At 41.2% G+C, this 19,710-nt stretch overlaps 1 protein-coding gene across 4 annotated transcripts in view; it reads left to right on the top strand.

Moving 5' to 3' along the window:
- Positions 1-19,710, top strand: part of golga4 (golgin A4) — a 223,169-nt gene that overhangs the window by 34,819 nt on the left and 168,640 nt on the right. For all 4 annotated transcript variants that reach the window (XM_041189612.1, XM_041189611.1, XM_041189610.1 and 1 more), the window contains 3 exons: positions 3,090-3,410; positions 8,996-9,043; positions 14,607-14,663. In XM_041189612.1, the coding sequence (XP_041045546.1) occupies positions 3,090-3,410; positions 8,996-9,043; positions 14,607-14,663 (426 nt within the window). The remainder of the gene's footprint in view (positions 1-3,089; positions 3,411-8,995; positions 9,044-14,606; positions 14,664-19,710) is intronic.

Genomic DNA, 19,710 nt, shown 5'->3' with positions numbered 1-19,710 from the left:
TAGGCAGGTTGGCAGAGGGGGTGGGGTTGCTTTGTTAGTAAGAAATGAAATTAAATCGGTAGCAAGAAATGACGTAGGGTCAGATGATGTAGAGTCTGTGTGGGTAGAGTTGAGGAACTGCAAAGGTAAAAGAACCATAATGGGAGTTACAGTAGTCAGGATATGGATACACCAGGAGATAGAAAAGGTGTGTAAGAAAGGCAAAGTTACAGTGATCATGGGGGATTTCAATATGCAGGTAGACTTGGAAAATCAGGTTGGTAGTGGATCCCACGAAAAGGAATTTGTGGAATGTCTACGAGATGGCTTTTTGGAGCAGCTTGTGGTGGAGCCCACCAGGGAACAGGCAATTCTAGATTTAGTGATGTGTAATGAGGCAGATTTGATAAGGGAGCTTAAGGTGAAGGAACCCTTAGGAGGAAGTGACCATAATATGATAGAATTTACCTTGCAATTTGAGAGGAAAAAGCTGGAAACTGTAACGGTATTACAGTTAAATAAAGCTAACTACAGAGGCATGAGGGAGGAGCTGACCAGAATTGACTGGGAGATGAGCCTAGCAGGAAAGACAGTGGAGCAGCAATGGCAGGAGTTTCTGGGAGTAATTTAGGAGACACAGCAAAAATTCATCCCTAGGGAGAAGATGCATACTAAAGAGAGGACGAGGCAACCATGGCTGACAAGGGAAGTCAGGGACAGCATAAAAGCTAAAGAAAAAGCTTGTAATGTGGCGAAGAGAAGTGGGAAACCAGGGGATTGGGAAGCCTACAAAGACCGACAGAGGACAACTAAAAAAGAAATAAGGAGGGAGAAGATTAAATATGAGGGTAAAGTAGCCAGTAATATAAAAGAAGATTGCAAGAGTTTTTTTAGATATATAAAGGGTAATAGACAGGCAAAAGTGGACATTGGGCCGCTGGAAAATGACCCTGTGGAAGTAGTAGTGGGGAACAAAGAAATGGTGGAGGAACTGAATAGGTACTTGGCGTCAGTCTTCACAGTGGAAGACATGAGTGACATCCCCAAAGTTCAAGAGAGTCGGGGGGCAGAGGTGAGTATGGTGGCCATTACAAAGAAGAAGGTGCTCGGAAAACTGAAAGGTCTGAAGGTGGATAAATCACCTGGACCAGATGGATTACACCCCAGAGTTCTGAAGGAGATAGCTGAAGAGATAGTGGAGGCGTTAGTGGTGATCTTTCAGGAATCACTGGAGTCAGGGAGGGTCCCAGAGGACTGGAAAATCGCTAATGTAACCCCCCCTGTTTAAGAAGGGAGTGAGGCAAAATACAGGAAATTACAGGCCAATTAGCTTGACCTCGGTCATTGGTAAGATTTTAGAGTCCATTATTAAAGATGAGATTTCAGAATACTTGGAAGTACATGGTAAAATCGGGCAAAGTCAGTATGGTTTCATCAAGGGGAGGTCATGCCTGACAAATCTGTTAGAATTCTTTGAGGAGGTAACGAGTAGGTTAGACAAAGGAGAGCCAATGGATGTTATCTACTTGGACCTCCAGAAGGCCTTTGACAAGGTGCCGCACAGGAGGCTGCTCAGTAAGATAGAGGCAAGGTACTAGCATGGATAGAAGATTGGCTGTCTGGCAGGAGGCAGAGAGTGGGGATAAAGGGGTCCTTCTCAGGATGGTGGCCGGTGACTAGTGGAGTTCCGCAGGGGTCAGTGTTGGGACCACAACTTTTCACTTTATACATTAATGATCTAGATGAAGGAACTGAGGGCATCCTGGTTAAGTTTGCAGATGATGCAAAGAAAGGTGGAGGGACAGGTAGTATTGAAGAGGCAGGGAGGCAGCAGAAGGATTTGGACAGGTTAGGAGAATGGGCAAAGAAGCGGCAGATGGACTACAACGTGGGGGAGTGTGAGGTCATGCACTTTGGTGGACGAATAGAGGTATAGACTATTTTCTAAATGGGGAGAGAATTCAGAAATCTGGAGCGCAAAGGGACTTGGGAGTCCTCGTCCAGGATTCTCTTAAGGTTAACTTGCATGTTGAGTCGGTAGTTAGGAAGGCAAATGCAATGTTGGCATTTATTTCAAGAGGACTATAATATGAAAGCAGGGATGTGCTGCTGAGGCTTTATAAGGCTCTGGTCAGACCACGTTTAGAATATTGTGAGCAATTTTGGGCCTCGTATCTCAGGAAGAATGTGCTGGCCCTGGAAAGGGTCCAGAGGAGGTTCATGAGAACGATCCCAGGAATGAAAGGCTTAACATATGAGGAACATTTGAGGGCTCTGGGTCTATACTCAATGGAGTTTAGAAGGATGAGGGGGGATCTGATTGAAACTTACAGAATACTGAAAGACCTGGATAGAGTGGATGTGGGAAAGATATTTCCATTAGTAGGAGAGGCTAGGACCCGAAGGCACAGCCTCAGAGTAAAGGGAAGACCTTTTAGAACAGAGATGAGGAGAAACTTCTTTAGCCAGAGAGTGGTGAATCTATGGAATTCATAGCCGCAGAAGGCTGTGGAGGCCAGGTCATTGAGTATATTTAAGACTGAGATAGATAGGTTCTTGATTGGTATGGGGATCAAAGGTTACGGGGAGAAGGCGGGAGAATGGGTTTGAGAAACTTACTAGCCATGATTGATTAGTGGAGCAGACTCGATTGGCTGAATGGCCTGATTTCTGCTCCTATGTCTTATGGTCTTATGTGTGCTTCTGTTAATCGCAAAGTAATTTGGGCATTGTATTAACCATCTGCATGGCACCAACTGAAGAGCCCAATCTCAACTCATTCATAGATTAATTGTGAGATATTATTGTGGAGCAAAGTTAGAAGCTTTTTTGATAATGGGCTAAAAACTAATACTAAAATTGATTTTATTAAAACTATCAAACCCACATTCTGCCTATTGAGTTATATGGCGGAAATAAGTTCTGAATCTGAGGCTGTTATTTAAGGTAAACAATTTTGACACAAGATTGATACTGAGTCGAAAGCAAATGTATGACAAATCAAAAGAAGCACCTGAAAATTTTGAACTTTTGATGAGTCTTTTATCTCTGTTGTTCTGAGATTGTATGAAGTTTCTGGCATTTGGAGAACTATGTCTGTTCTGTTGTAGAAGCCTGAGATGCAATCCTTTGCCCAAAAACTTCAACTCCGTGTCCCATCCATCGAGTCTTTATTTCGAGCTTCTTCAAAAGAGACTCTTTTCCAGTCTCCTTCAAAAGAATCACTGGTCCGATCTGCTTCAAGAGAATCCCTCAATCGATTTGATACAGATGTTCAAGGTTCTGGTACTGCTTTTGATCCGTCGTCAGATATCGAAAGTGAGGCAGAAGATTCTACAGTTAACTTTGAGAGCCTTAGCAAGGACCCATCTTCTAATCAGTTCCGCAGGATGGAGCGGAGCTTGAGCAACTATAGATTGAAATATTCAGAGGTAAGAATTTTTTGATTTATTCATGGGATATGAGTGTCATTGGCAAGGACAGCATTTATTGCCCATCCCTAATTGCCTTTGAGAAGGTGGTCGTGAGGCAACCCCTTGAACCTCTACCGTTCATGTGGCATCGGTAGACACACAGTCCTGCACCTGAAATAATATATTTGTTAGATTCTTCATATTTTCCTGTGGCGGAAACCATTTCCTTGCAATTCATAAACCGAGCACCTTAGCATCTCTCTTAAATACCCCAAAGATCCTCCCATACAATATGTTGTTTTGAAATGATAGATGAACACACGCAACAGCCACATGGCACACAGCAAGATACCACAAACAGTAATGGAATGTATGATGGTGCTGCTTGATGGAACAACATTGGCCAGAACACACACATCTTAGCTCCTCTTCTGTCTGCATGGGCAAGTGAGGTTTTTGTTTAAAACTCCTGCTGAAGATTAGTATTTTTGGCATTGTAGTGCTCCGTTGTTATAGCATTGAGGTCAAACTGTGGTATCTGCTCAAGTCTTAAAATGGTGCTTGGTCCCATAACTTTCTAACTCAAGGTGGCAGTGCTATCAGTCCATGAGTACAGCACATTTATTGGTGCCTTCACACAGTGAATTGCTAAGTACAGTTGTGTTAACTCTGTTGTGTCTGCAAATGCACGTGAAAGAGTAAAACATGAGAGCAGGAGGACGGGCTAGTCTGTGTAGCCCAAATAAACGTTCTTCACACAATTGTATGGAGTATCAGGAACAAGCTAAATGAATTGCATGCCAAAATTCAACTTGGAGGGTGTGATATGATAGCCATTACTGAAGCATGGCTGCGACTCTGGGAACTAAATATCCCAGATTGTAAGATCTTCAAGAAAGATAGAAAAATTGATGGAGGCTGAGGAGTCGCCATAGTGATTAAGGATGAGGTTGGCAGGCAACTGAGACTTTGTGGGTAGAACTGAGAAATAATTAAGTGTTTATTGGGAGTTGTTTCGGACTGCTGGTAGTTGCTGTGATGTGGTATAATGTACAAATTAATGTACAAATTCAGAAATTAGACAAGCATATATTAAAGGCAGAGTGGTTTAATGTGGGTTTTAACTTTCATATAGATTGTGATAAGCAGACTAGCATATGTCAAAAAGGCCGTGAATTTCTTGTGTCTTCAAGATAGTTTTCTAAGACATTATGCCAAAGAACCAAGAAAGAGAGCCCTATTAGATTTAATAATGAACAATGAGCCATATTTAATTAACAGCATAACAGAGCTTGAAAGTTCAAGTAATAGCAAAATTAAAATCCTTTCCTGTAGATCCTACAATCATGAAACTCTCCCATACAGCTCTATTTGCTATCTTTCTTCCATGTCTCACCTGGTATTGTTGTCTTAGGAAAACAAGACCCTTTAAGGGACAAGATATTATTGATTTAGGCAGGAAAAAGATCTTTCTTGATGAAATCTGCACATGAAGAATTTTAACAAAAGTAGTGTGCCATTAAAAACTGAGATCACCCCTTTTGTCTCGGTATTACTGTTTGTTGTGTTCAGGGAAAAGGCTGCAGTCGGTTCCTGAACTTGTTTGTGCCCTTCTTCCTAAGAACTTCGAACAGAAGTCTGATATATGAATGAGGATATGCACTCAGGGTGGGACTTACTGACTGATTATTTTCATATATTGGAATAGTTTTAATACATATTTTAATTAAAGTTAGATCTTTGTGATAGGGTAATTTTCTTCATTTTATGGTTGTTATTCATTTTTTTTACCAAATGAGCAATACGGGCAATAAAGTGAATTGAATTATATGTTCACAATGTATGAAAGGGAGAAATATGAAACAAGTACTAAGAATTTGCTAAGGCTGACTTCAATGCAATGTGACGGACTGCCCACAGTAAATTGTACAAATCTGTTAATGAGCAAAAAGACAGAGGATCTGTGGGGATGTTCAAAAAGAATTTAATGTAACCAGTTTGTATCCCAAAGGGGCAAGAGCTCTACTTGCCAAAAAAAGCTTCCAAGTGCAACTGAAGCAGTAAGAGACAGCATAAAACTCGGAGAAAAAGCATACCAAGATACAAACAATAACACAGATCCCACCAACTAGGAGAGATACAAAGAACAACAAAGGGTGACAAAGAATAGAGCAGAGTGCTTTCTCAATGATGAGAAATAAGGAACAGTGGCGGCCCAAAGAGATCCCTGTACATTGATCATTAAAATGTCATGGACAGGTACAAGAGGTAATCAAGAAGGCTAAATGGAATGTTGGCTTCTATATCTTGGGGCTAGAATGCAAGAGGGTGTAAGTTATGCTACAGATTTGCAAACCCCTGGTTAGACCACTCTTAGAGCACTGTGCGCAGTCCTGGCCACCACACCTTAGGAAGGATGCATTGGCCTTGGAAGCAGTGCAGTATTTACCAGAATGATACATGGACTCCCAAGGTTTAAATTATGATGAGAGATTCCCTAGAATTTGGAAGGTTAAGGAATTATTTGTTTTAAATGGATGGAATCTTTTATGTCCACCTGAACAGAAAATGCTGAAAATACTCAGCAGGTCAAGTAGCATCTGTGAAGAGAGAAACAGAATTTACATTTCAGGTTAGAGATGCAATAGGTTTTGTAAGCAAGTACGGAGGCAGGGAAATGAGAGGCCAGGATAAAGAACAAAAGGGCAGATTTGTGTTTGGGTGGGAAGCAGAAGAGATTAAAGACAAAATGGATAAAATAGTAATGGAATATGTAAAGCAGCAAAAGATAGGTCTAGAGGGAGTGTAAATGGGAAATGTAGAATCAACAGCTGCAATGAGAGCAAAGGCTATGATCTAAAATTGCTGAATTCAGTTTTGAGTATTTTTTTAATATTCATCACTGGCTGGACCAGCATTTATTGCCCATCCCTAATTGCTCTTGAGAACTGAGTGGCTTGCTGGGTCATTTCAGAGGGCATGTAAGAGTCAACCACATTGCAATGGGTCTAGAGTCACATGTAGGCCACACCAGGTAAGGACAGCCGATTTCCTTCCCTCAAGGACAGCAGTGAACCAGATGGATTTTTCTGACAATCGACAATTTGTTTCATAGTCATCATTGGACTTTCAATTTCAGACTTTTCATTGAATTCCAATTTCACCATTTGCTGTTGTGGGATTCAAACCTGGGTCCCCGGAGAATTACCCTGGGTATCTGGAGTACTAGGTCTCTGCCTCCCTGTCTGGAAAGCTGTAAAGTGCCTAATCAAAAGACAAGTTGTTGTCCCTTGAGCTTACATTGTTGAAACAGTTTTAGAAGCCAAGGTCATGGTGGGAGTGAGGCAGAGAATTACAATGAAACTCAGGGTCATGCTTAAAGACTGAAAAGAAAGGTTCTGCGAAGTGGTCACCCAGTCTGCCTTTGGTGTCTGCTGTGTAATGGAAACCACATTTTGAGCAGCGAATGCAGCACTCACTAAATTGAAAGAAGTTTTAAGTAAAATGCTGTTTCATTTGAAGGAGTGTAAGGAGCTTTTAACAATGAAAAGGAAGGGGTGTCAAAGAGTATGTCATGACAGTGGATCACACCCCAAATTACTTATGGACATATTGAACTTTTAAAGGAAGATGTGTTTTTTTTAAAAAAAACATACAAACAAAAGCTGGCTGAAAATGTAAAATAACCACTTGCTGGAAAATTCCTATGTGGATGACACTTGACCGACTGGTCCAGAAAGAATGGAATATCACATCTAAAAAGGTATCAAGGGCTACTTCAGACAGAGACACTTGAAAGGGAGAGATGCAATGCAAAAGGCTTGAACTCTAATCTCTTGTGGTTGTGGAGACAATGGAGACTGATTGCCATCTCAGCAGAAACCATCTCCATTGAGTTATATCTTAAAAAATGGACATGATCTGAATTGAAAGAAAGCAACTTCTGGGTGAACGACATGTTTGTTTTTCCCTTCCACAAGTACATAAGAAAAGAGGATAAAAAGCCAGCTGCAGATCTGGCGTGGGTGTGCGAGTGCTGATGTGTGGAGCAGGTCACAGCTGAAGAACATCAACTTATCAAGGAGTCCTAGTCCAGGATTCTCTTAAGGTTACTTGCAAGTTGAGTTGGTAGTTAGGAAGGCAAATGCAATGTTGGCACTTATTTCGAGAGGACTAGAGTATAAAAGCAGGGATGTGCTGCTGAGGCTTTTTAAGGCTCTGGTCAGACCGCTTTTAGAATATTGTGAGCAATTTTGGGCCCCGTATCTCAGGAAGGATATTCTGGCCCTGGAGATGGTCCAGAGGAGGTTCACGAGAACGATCCCAGGAATGGATCTTCTCCGCCGATGCTTCCAGACCTGCTGAGTTTTTCCAGGTAATTCTGTTTTTGTTTTGGATTTCCAGCATCCGCAGTTTTTTGTTTTTACCCCAGGAATGAAAGGCTTAACATATGAGGAACGTTTGAGGACTCTGGGTCTATACTCGATGGAGTTTAGAAGAATGAGGGGGGGATCTGATTGAAACTTACAGAATACTGAAAGGCCTGGATAGAGTGGACGTGGAGAAGATGTTTCCATTAGTAGGAGAAACTAGTACCCGAGGGCACAGCCTCAGAGTAAAGGGAAGACCTTTTAGAACAGAGATGATGAGAAACTTATTTCGCTAGAGAGTGGTGAATCTATCAAACTCATTGCCACAGAAGACTGTGGAGGCCAGGTCATTGAGTGTATTTAAGACTGAGATAGATATGTTCTTGATTGGTAAGGGGATCAAAGGTTACGGGGAGAAGGTGAGAGAATGGGGTTGAGAAATCAGCCATGATTGAATGGCAGAGCAGACTCGATTGGCCGAATGGCCTAATTTCTGCTCCTATGTCTTATGGTCTTATGGCATCCCTGCAGCTTGCAGGTAAACAAGTCTTTCTATGTTGCTGGAGACAAGTCACAGGTCAGCAAACCACAGTCAAGAAGGAAATAGCACAGCTCTTCAGCCAACTTGCAGAACCAAGTCTCTCCAAACCAACTGCTCAGCTGCCAAAGTCAGCTTTACCGGAGTCACCCAATTTCATGGCCACAACATTTCACCATCTACTCCTCACAGACAAGTCTTTTTTTAACTTTTATTTTTGGTCTCAACTTCTCATGTCTAATCTGTGTGTGTGCGTGCATGCGCGTAATGTTTTTATTATTTTTTCTTTGGGTTTTAGTAACTAATAAACTCACTGTTTCTTTGACTCAAAACCTGGTTAAATTGGCTTCTTCTAAAACGTTAATACATTTTGACTGGGAAAAGGGATCCTTTTTAAATTAACCTTGTTGTGACTAACCAAGGGGGTTAAATAAAGAATGGGAGCCAGTTCATCCCTCCTCACCTGGGAACATAACAATTTGGGGTATCTCGTCGAGATCGGTCGTAACAGGCAGGTGTTGCAACTCCTGCCCTTTCATGGGAAGATACCCTGGGAAAGTGGGAGGGGGTTTGGATTCTTTGAGAAAGGCAAATCAGTTATTTGTAGCACTGTGCTTATTCCGCAAACTTGGAAATGTATGTATTTAAAATGGAGTTTTGATTAGTTTTTGCATAACATATTTTTGTTCCTTTAGTTAGTTACTGCTTATCGGACTTTGCAGAGAGACAAAGAAAAAATGCAGGTAAATGAAGATTCCAGCTATGATAACCCTTTATAGATCAGTCAGCAAACTAGTGGCTAAGGGTAAATAGTTCTGAGTATAAGTGTGTTGTTTAAGTTCTTTGTACCCACTGTTTGGTTCCAATGATTGAAGTGAGCTAGGAGTTAATTCCTCTTAGCATATTTGGGATGATGAAAAGAATACTGCTTAAACATGATTTGCCCTTAACAAGCCCATGCTGGCCTTCATTAATTAATTCACATGTGTCTAAGTGACTGTTAATTTGGTCTCTGCTTGTTATATCTGAGAACACGACTGAGGTTAAACTGACTGGCCTGTAGTTACTGGACATATTCTTACACCCTTCTTTGAGCACGGGTGCAGCATTGATAATTCACTCATCCTCTGGCATCACAAAGAGGATTGGAAGATTATGGTCAGTGTCTCTGCAATTTCCACCCCTGCTTCCTTCAGAATCCTCAGGTCTACTTGATCCGGTCCTGGTGACTTATCACTTTTAATTGTAGCTAGCCATTCTATACCTCCTCTATTAATTTTTAGCCTATCCAGTGTTTCAACCATCTCTTCTTTCACTCTGACTTTGGCATCTTCTGCCCTCGTAAAGACAGATGCAAAGTACTAATTTAGCACTGCAATGTTCTGCTTGATCAATATTGTTACCCCTCCTTTTTTTCCACCCTCTTTCCTGAATGCCTTGCAAACAGGAATATTTAGTACCCAATCTTGCCCCTTTTTGAGCGAGGTCTCTGCTATCACTACAGGGTAATATTCCAATGTGGCTACCCGCGCATCAGCTCATCAACCTAATTTACCATGGTCTGTGAAAAATAAAGCCAATATGGGCCACCTTACATACCCTCTTATTCTGATTCTGAATACTTGGCTGTTTCTTCAAGTGCTATCTGCTTCTCCTAATTCTTTGTGCACCTTGCTCCTCCTCTCTGGAGTTACCTTCTGGTTCCTATCACCCTGCAGAGTTAATTTAAATCCTTCTCAGCAGCACCAGCAAACTTCCTCACAAGGACATTGGTCCAGGCTCTATTCAGGGACAAAAACAGAATTACCTGGAAAAACTCAGCAGGTCTGGCAACATCGGCGGAGAAGAAAAGAGTTGACGTTTCGAGTCCTCATGACCGTTCGACAGAACTTGAGTGAGTCCAAGAAAGGGGTGAAATATAAGCTGGTTTAAGGTGTGTTGGTCGGGGGGGGGGAGAGAGAGAAAGAGAAGTGGAGGGGGTTGGTGTGGTTGTAGGGACAAACAAGCAGTAATAGAAGCAGATCATCAAAAGATGTCACAAACAACAGAACAAAAGAACACATAGGTGTTAAAGTTGGTGATATTATCTAAACGAATGTGCTAATTAAGAATGGATGGTAGGGCACTCAAGGTATAGCTCTAGTGGGGGTGGGGGGAGCATAAAAGATTTAAAAATATTTAAAAATAATGGAAATAGGCTGGAAAAGAAAAATCTATATAATTTATTGGAAAAAACAAAAGGAAGGGGGAAACAGAAAGGGGGTGGGGATGGAGGAGGGAGCTCAAGACCTAAAGTTGTTGAATTCAATATTCAGTCCGGAAGGCTGTAAAGCGCCTAGTTGGAAGATGAGGTGTTCGTCCAGTTTGCGTTGGACTTCACTGGAACAATGCAGCAAGCCAAGGATAGACGTGGGCAAGAGAGCAGGGTGGAGTGATAATGTGGCAAGCGACAGGGAGGTTTGGGTCATTCTTGCGGACAGACCGCAGGTGTTCTGCAAAGCGGTCGCCCAGTTTACCTTTGGTGTCTCCAATGTAGAGGAGACCAAACTGGGCGACCGCTTTGCAGAACACCTGCGGTCTGTCCGCAAGAATGACCCAAACCTCCCTGTCGCTTGCCATTTTAACACTCCACCCTGCTCTCTTGCCCACATGTCTGTCCTTGGCTTGCTGCATTGTTCCAGTGAAGCCCAACGCAAACTGGAGGAACACCTCATCTTCCAACTAGGCACTTTACAGCCTTCCGGACTGAATATTGAACTCAACAACTTTAGGTCTTGAGCTCCCTCCTCCATCCCCACCCCCTTTCTGTTTCCCCCTTCATTTTGTTTTTTCCAATAAATTATTTTTCTTTTCCAGCCTATTTCCATTATTGTTAAATATTTTAAAATATTTTATGCTCCCCCCATCCCCACTAGAGCTATACCTTGAGTGCCCTACCATCCATTCTTAATTAGCACATTTGTTTAGATAATATCACCAACTTTAACACCTATGTGTTCTTTTGTTCTGTTGTTTGTGACATCTTTTGATGATCTGCTTCTATTACTGCTTGTTTGTCCCTACAACTACACCAACCCCCTCCACTTCTCTCTCTCTCTCTCTTCTTCACCCCCCCCCCCAACACACCTTAAACCAGCTTATATTTCACCCCTTTCTTGGACTCACTAAAGTTCTGTGGAAGAGTCATGAGGACTCGAAACGTCAACTCTTTTCTTCTCCACCGATGCTGCCAGACCTGCTGAGTTCTTCCAGGTAATTCTGTTTTTGTTTTGGATTTCCAGCATTCGCAGTTTTTTTGTTTTTATTTTTGTTTTTATCTCTGTTCAGGGACAACCTATCTGACCTGTACAGGTCCCATCTCCCACAAAACTGGTCCCAAGGTCTGAAGCATCCAAAGCCCTTCCTCCTGTATGATCTTTTCAGCCTGACATTAACATACATTATCCTGCTATTTCTGCAGTTGGGCATGAGGAGTAATCCAGAGATTTCTACCTTTGCAGTTCTACTTTTTGATTTTTTAGCTAGTTCTTGGAAATCTGCCTGCAGTATCTCTTCACTATGTCGTTGGTACTAATATGGACCACAACTGCTGGCTGTTCAATCTACATGCACAGAATGCTCTGCAACTGCTCAATGACATCCTTCACCCTGGCACCAGGGAGGCAACATTTCATCCTGGATTCAAGTGTACAGAAACACCCATCTATTCCCTGACCAATAGAATCGCCTATCACAATTGCTTTCCTAGTCACCCTGCTGTCCCTATGTACAACTGAGACATTGTAGTTCTGTGAAGTTGGCTCAGGCTCAACTCCCCAGAGGAACCATCACCCTCATCAGTTTTCAGAAGCGAATGCTGACTGGAGACCGACATGCACTCACTGGACTCCTGCACAACCCCTGGTCCTCCTTGACTGCTTGGTGATCACCAAGTTCTTCTTTGCCTGCATATCGACAAGTAGCGTGGTGACCATATCCAGAAATTTGGTGTCTTTGTCGCTCTCGACCTCACAGATGCACTGCAGTGATGCCAGCTACTGCTCAAGCTCCAAAACCCTGAGCTCGAGCTCCTCCAGCTGATGTGAGTTCCTGCAAATGTGGTTGTTCAGGACATGAGAAATGCCCTGGAGTCCTCACATGTTACAGGATCTGCATTGCATGGGACTGAGAACCCCTACTGTGCCTCTTGTAGACTGACTAAAGTTTAAGGAAGTAAACCAAAGATTTATGCAAAACTTAATTTTAAAAAAGTCACCAGTCTGCACCCTTCCTTGTACTGAAGATACTTTTACTTTTTTAACCTTGCTCGCTGGTGCTCACACTCTTTTTGCTTTGCTGCTCTGTCCCTTAACTGCTTCAGCTATGAGCTGCTTTCCTCTGGACTCTCTGAGCAACCAATCACCTACCTGCTGCCCTGTGACAGCAGTCCCTGGCTTTTTATTTTGTTGATTTGCTGTCCCAGTGCCCCCTCATTCTAACTCCCCACTGCCACTTTTATCTGTTGGTCCCTGGCAGCTTTCCTGAGGATGGCTGTCTCTTAGGTTCGCGTATCAGCCATGATCTCGCTGAATGTGAATCATGCTTAAGGGGCTAAATGGCCGCTCCTGTTCCTATGTTTCTAGGAGTGTGATTGCCCCTTTTTTTGTTAATCAGTTCAATCCATAAGGCCTCATTTGATAACCCTTCTAGCATCAAATCCCTCTTCACAACTAAGATTGTTTTTTAAACCAATATTTCCTTTTTTTAATCCCCTTCTCTATCCCATTTGGACATCCTATAACCTGGAATATTGAACTGACATTCCTGCCTTTCTGTAAGTTTCAGTCATAGCTACTTCAAGTCATTGCGACATACCATAGTTCCAAGCATCTATCTGTGCCCTTTGCTCATGCCTTATTCACAAGGCATCTTGCATTGAAGTATATACCGCTAATCACTGAACAGCTCATACATTGTCTATCTTTTAATCACTCTTTATGTGCCTTCCATACTGACTTAGTAATTTTTTGTTTTCCATTTTCAGCATTGATTCCCTCCCTTCTGAATTTTCACTTGGGTTCCCATCCAAACTAGTTTAAACCCTCCAAAACAGCACTAGCAAATATTGTTGCCACAATATTGGCCAGGTCTCTGTTGATGTGTAACTTGTCCTGCTGTCCAGGTCCTACCTCTCCAAGGAATCTGAAGCCCTTCCTCCTGCACCATCTCTCCAGCCATGCATTGAATCTGTCTTCCCAATTCTGTACTCAGCAGTTGTGGCATATGGAGTATAATCCAGAGGCCCTACTTTTTGATTTCTTTCCTAGCTCCCTAAAATCTGGCTGCAGGACTTCATCCCTTTCCTTACCTGTATTGGGCCCCAAAATGGACCATGACCTCTAGTTATTCCCCTCCCCCTCAAAATACTCTAACTGCTCAGCAATTTTGACTCTGTCACCAGGGGAACATATATCACTCTGGAGTCACTTCTGGGGCCACAGAATATGATAGTATGTTTTCTGAAATATTAATTCTTTTTCATGATTGCTTTCCTGACCTCCCTCCTCTTCCTCTATAAAGCTGAAGCCTCCAGGCTGCCATAGACTTGGCTCTGGCTGTACAACTGAGGGATCTTTGCTCTCAAAGCTTTCAGAACTAAATAATGGAAACACAATCAGCTTTTAATGAGATCATCTTTGTTCAATAAATTAAATTTTCATATTACATGCAGTATTTGGAATTTAAAAAGTATTGCACACGAAAAAAGGTGCAGAGGTGGCTCTTGTAAGAAATGTACTGTCATTCAGTGGTGAGAAAGCTGACTTGGTTTGATTACTGATTCCAGTTGAAAACCACAATGCAGTCAGTTCAATCAACCTTCCTCTGTGTAATCACATAACTCAGTTCAAGTTATTGAGCATTGAGTTTTAAGATTTTTTGCATCTGATTAATTTCTGCTTTGGCAAGCCTGTTCTGAGTCAGCCAAGCATAACATTACTGAATTAAGCTTGGTTAAGTTGTTTGTCATAACACAGACATAGTTTTGTGAAAGGCTTGCTTTTGAATATCGATAAAAAGAACGATCTAAATTTAAATTTTAAGTAAAATATATTTTGCATCCCAATTGTTTACTGTGATGTACAATGAAATTTTTAAAAGCTTAACTTCATTTTATTGTTTGTATGTTGGGATATTAAAAGGATGATGAAAATTACAGCTTGCTCCAGCACAGAGAAATGCAGAATGGGGATTAGTTGATTCATGAACTCGTTTGTATGCGTAATCCTGCACATTAATTTTAAAATCATTTCCATCCACTGCTTTTAGGTAGTTCTGAGTCAGGGTCAAGATAAAGCCCTGCGCAGGATTGGAGAATTACGTGAGGTAAGATCCTGCACGTTTTGAGTTAAACTCTGTGTTGCACTGTTAAACCACATGAAATCAGAGGGTGATAGAATCCTCCAAAACTTCTGAATTCACCCTCCTTTTAAATTTTTTGTCCTCTTTTGAGAGGTGGTTCTTTTGTAATGGCTGACACTTTTATTTGGGAATATGCAAAAGCTGATTTGTGTGCTAAATGCATTTTGCTGTACAATGAAAGTGCTGGTACTATTTATAATATCTACTGGTTGTAAATTTTAGTCAAATACAAATATAAGTCCTTTTAAAGATAGCTGAGGTTCTTGAAAACAATGCTTAATATGTTTGCCTTTCATAAATTCAAAGGAAAAGAAGAACAAGGAAATTAGGTTTTCAAAATAATCTGATACTCAATTACTTATATGGTATTTTCTTTGCATGAGACGAAGCAATTTGTTGTGTAGTAGAATTTCAGTGGAGTAAAACGTCACTTTCAGACTGATGTGGAGCTGCGTGTTGAAAGCATGCGTTAATGTACAATTTCAGTTTAGCAGTTCCTCAATTTTGCCTGTAGCACACTGACTATTAAATCAGGATACACAAGTTATACTGATATTAGTGTTGATGGATCTTTGCTGCATTGAAAGTGGTAATAACCTGTTCCCTGCCAATAAATGTGCTCTAACCGATGATGTTGGCTGATAGAAATCAGTCTTTCAGAAACACATGTTTGGATACTGGCCTATACTACTTCTCGAACTCATGGAAATATTGTATGCATCAAAAAGTTACAAAAAAAATTCACATGATAACCATAGTTAGCAATTTGTTTGATTGGAGACTGGCTAAATACATGGTTTTTTTAACCTTAGGAGTTTACCTGACTCCACAAGTGCATAACAGCTTGCAGTGCAGGACATAGCAAGGGACAATACGAGGGCAATTTATCTAACGGCTGATGCATACCTTTTTTCCTTATCATTACTGAAAGGCATAACCAAAAGGGTGATAAAAACTGAGTTACGTATAGAAGTATGCCCTTTGATAAGATACCGCGTGGGATTAAATGTGGAAATGCAAATTTGGGTCTGTTTTATCAGTATAGTTCTGTATAAATTTGCTATTGTATTTTGATAAAACTGGAATGTACTCAAATTATAGAAAAAATGGAACAATGGTTAAGGCTACATAATCAACAGGTGGGAGGAAAGACTGGACTCCATTTTGAAACTTTAGCCAATGGATTCAAATCCATCAGGCCAAATATCACTACAAAGGAATTATCTATTTTGAGGAAGATTGGCTTAGTTTCAGTCCCTTCTCAGACTTGCCACTGCTGAACCCTAAACCATGTTTTTGTCACCTCTAGACTTCATTAATTCAACGATCATCTTGTTGACATCTCATCCTTCGCGCCCCATGAGATCTAGTTTGTTAAAGATTTAACCCACTGTATTCTGCGCTTTGCCAAATTCTGACCATTCATCACCCCACCTCCTTGCTTGCTGATCCACATTGGTTCCTGGCTGTATTTGCATTTTTTAAAATTCTGCTTTTCATCTACAAAGCCCTTTTGAGACCTTCAAGCATTCTTTCTCTGAGCTCAGTATTCCATCCTCTGTCCTTTCCTCCTCAGACTCCGGTCGTCTTTACCTCTCCCTCCCTTTCCCCTACCATTCGTGGCATAAGCCTTTAGCTATACTCTCTCTAACTGTCCTTTCCACCTCTCTGCTTTTTTCAAAAGCTTTTGTGAAACCCATCTCTTTGACCAAGCTCTTGATCACTCCTTTAGATCTCTTCTTTCATTGCTTGGTGTTCGTTCCCTTATTTCCCTTTTTCTTTATCCATCTTTAGAATGAGAATTGATCTCGGGCCTTGTCTCAGGCGGCTGTAAAAAAGAATCCTATGTTGTTATTCCAGAGAGAATAGGAGAATTCTTCTGCCAATATTTATTCCTCAATAAGCATCATTAAAACATCATCTGGGCATTTATATTAGTGCTATTTATGGCAACTTGCTGTGCTGAAATGACTGTTATATTTCCCTAAATTATGACAGTGACACCTTGTCAAAAGTACTTGATTGACTGTGATACACTTTGGCATATCCTGAAATAGTTCTTGCATTACCTCTCTCCTTGAAATGCCTTGGGGCTTTTCTTTATTGAAAATAAACATTGGAGGTGCTATATTAACACAGCTTGATGCAAGGGGACTCTTTAGTACCTCTCCCAAGGGCCTATTCTTTTGTGAGTCCAGCGCAGCTGATGCCAATCTAGTTCTTAGGTATACAAACCCTTTCTGTCAGGTAGGGAGCTGAAGCACTGGCAAACTTTTTTAACCCTGTCCCTATCCCTGTTCCATGCATAGTTATCCGGGTGGGGTCAACCATCAGGGATCAATCTTAGGACCTTTGTGGACTGTGTATGGCTCAGCATTATACTGTTTGATCAACACCAAATCCATTTATTGAGGGTTATTTTCAGCCATGATTTTTCAATATCGCAAACCATGCCCAACTTGAAAGGTGGTGGACAAGAGTTTCTGGCTACGTCAGTGCTGCTTTGAAACTCACTGGGTCTCTTTGCTTCTTCCCCTAAGGAAGGATTTAGTTTGTCTTCATTTTTGCCCCTATAATGGAGCGATGAGATCACCATCTAATGTCGTATGTTATGTAAAGCTGTGTCATCTTACTTTGTGATAGGAATAAAGGGAAATATTTGATATGTAGCACAGTTAGATTTTTTGGATGAATTAAAAATTGAATGAAGCATCATAAACATTGAGCACTTGTTGGCTGAGTTATATAATGGTGGAGAGAGAGATTGTTGATTTTTGTCTCAATTCAACATTTGGACCTCTACTGTTTATATTCATTCAACGTAAATGAATGCCTTGTATTCAGTGCAACCTTGTCAAGTTCAATGATGAAAGAAAATTAAGAGATGAATAAATCTGAGGAGGCAGCTCAGGGGCTACAACTATTGAGTGGAACAAGAGCAAGCAAAATCTGCAATGCATTGTAAATTACTGCATATAGGAAGGAAAAAATGGATAAATTGCTCCATATTTTGTATTTAGAGCTTAAGTGAAATTTAGAAGGAGTTTAGGGTTTTACTAAATTGATTTGCCAATTTCTGAAGTAGCAGTCAACAAAGGAATTAAGATGCTGAACTCTATGGCCAAAAGAGTCAAGTGCAAGTTTCAGAAGGTCCTGTTCAAATTTATGGTGCACTGCTCAGATGCACTGACTGATCTGATGGTGGCCTTAACTCCACTTCCTTGCATGCCCTGCAAAAAACCCTTGACTCCGCAAAAACCTGTCAAATTCAGCCTTGAATGTAATCACAGGAATTATTTAGGCCAGGAAATGGTCCAGAGCGACTTACCCCTACAGTGAGAGGACTATTATTAGGGACAGAGTGGATGAGCTCTTGGACAAATATGAGCTGACCAGAGACCTCTGGTATAAAATTGAATAGATTAAGTCATGTCTTAAGAACCTAGTTGAATTTTTTGAGGTGGTAATGAACATGGAATCTAAGGGAGGGGCATTTATGTGTTATTTATACGCTCTTCCAGAAGGCATTCAATAAAGTTGTCCACAAGAGACTGTTAAATGAGAGTTCATTGGATTGAGAAAAGCAATGAAAATAGGTAGGTAATTGTTTAGGAGTTAGGAGACAGAGTAAGGATAATGGGTATGTACTCCAATTGTCAATATGGGACTATCTGGGTCTGCCTGGCATCTTTTTCATAAGTGACTTGGATGAAAAAATAGCTGTATATCCATGCTTGCTGATGGCATGAAGTTTGGTGGCACAACAAATAGTGTAAATGGAAGTAGAGAGTTCCACATTACATCGGATTAGGCGAGTGGGCAGAACTGTGCAAATGAAGTTCAGAATGGGGGAGCGTGTGGTCATCCATTTCGGTTATAATGATTGATGGGAGTACTTTCTAAATGATGAGGAGCAGAATGATTTGGAAGCCCAAGTACAACAGTCACTCCATGTGGATATATACAAGCTCAGTGTAGAAGTTCAATGATTGAGCATGTTCAAGACAGAAGTGATAGATTTCTAGAGACGAATGACATCAAAGGATATGGAGATAGCGCGAGAAAGTGGAGTTGAAATAAGTGATCAACCATGATCTAGTTGAATGGTGGAGCAGGCTCAACGAGCTGAACGGCTTACTCCTGTTCCTATGATCCTACAATATTTCTATAAAAGAAATTAATGGAATGCTGGCCTTCAACTCAAGGGCCCTGGAATGTGAAGGGAGGAAAGTAATGTTACTTCCATAACACTGGTGAAACCTCATTAAGAGCACTGTGCTCAGTTCTGGGCACTACACTGTTGGAATGTGTTACGATCCTTGCGTAGACCAATCACACGAAGAATCAAACTTCCCAAATGACCTCAAGTGAAAAACATGATGGCCAAGATTAAGCCTTTAAAAAATTTTCCTGTAACAATCAAACTAAAATCAATACAGATTAAACATGAATTAACAATGTTCCAGGCAGGAGGGGGTTCCGTTCAAACGGCACTAATATTTCCTCTTGCCACCCGTCCATAAACAGAAAGGTGTTTTGATTTGTTTGCTTTTTAATAAGCAGTGGCATATTTGCCAGCCCCTCGGTTTTTGTGTTATCCAATTCTTACAAATAACCACACAGAAAACTCGAGGTAGGATTAACTCAAAAGGTTGGTTTCTTGCACACATTCAAAAACCATGAAAAGGGGGGTCTGCAATGTCCTCCTCCACACATTTATTAAAGAGAAGGATAGAGATAAGAATGTTTTACAGTACATAGACTACAGAGAAAATAAATATTGGTTCACATGAGTTCCAGAGGCTGGAATCAAAATCCCATGGGGACTTCCTTCACTGGGGTCAGCCAGTTGAAAACCAGTGGTGTAAGATTTGCTTTTCTAGTGGTGTTGACTTCACAAGATGAAATAGGCACACACACAGGTGGATCAGTTTTGTAGGTGATGATGCAGAACTTTCAGCAGAGGCAGGGTAGATGGCCAGGTGTTTAACCTGGCCAGAACTCCTTTTGT

Source organism: Carcharodon carcharias, chromosome 6, assembly GCF_017639515.1.
Source record: "Carcharodon carcharias isolate sCarCar2 chromosome 6, sCarCar2.pri, whole genome shotgun sequence".
In the NCBI taxonomy this organism is placed as follows: Eukaryota; Metazoa; Chordata; class Chondrichthyes; order Lamniformes; family Lamnidae; genus Carcharodon; species Carcharodon carcharias.
This window is presented reverse-complemented; position numbering and strand designations above follow the sequence as displayed.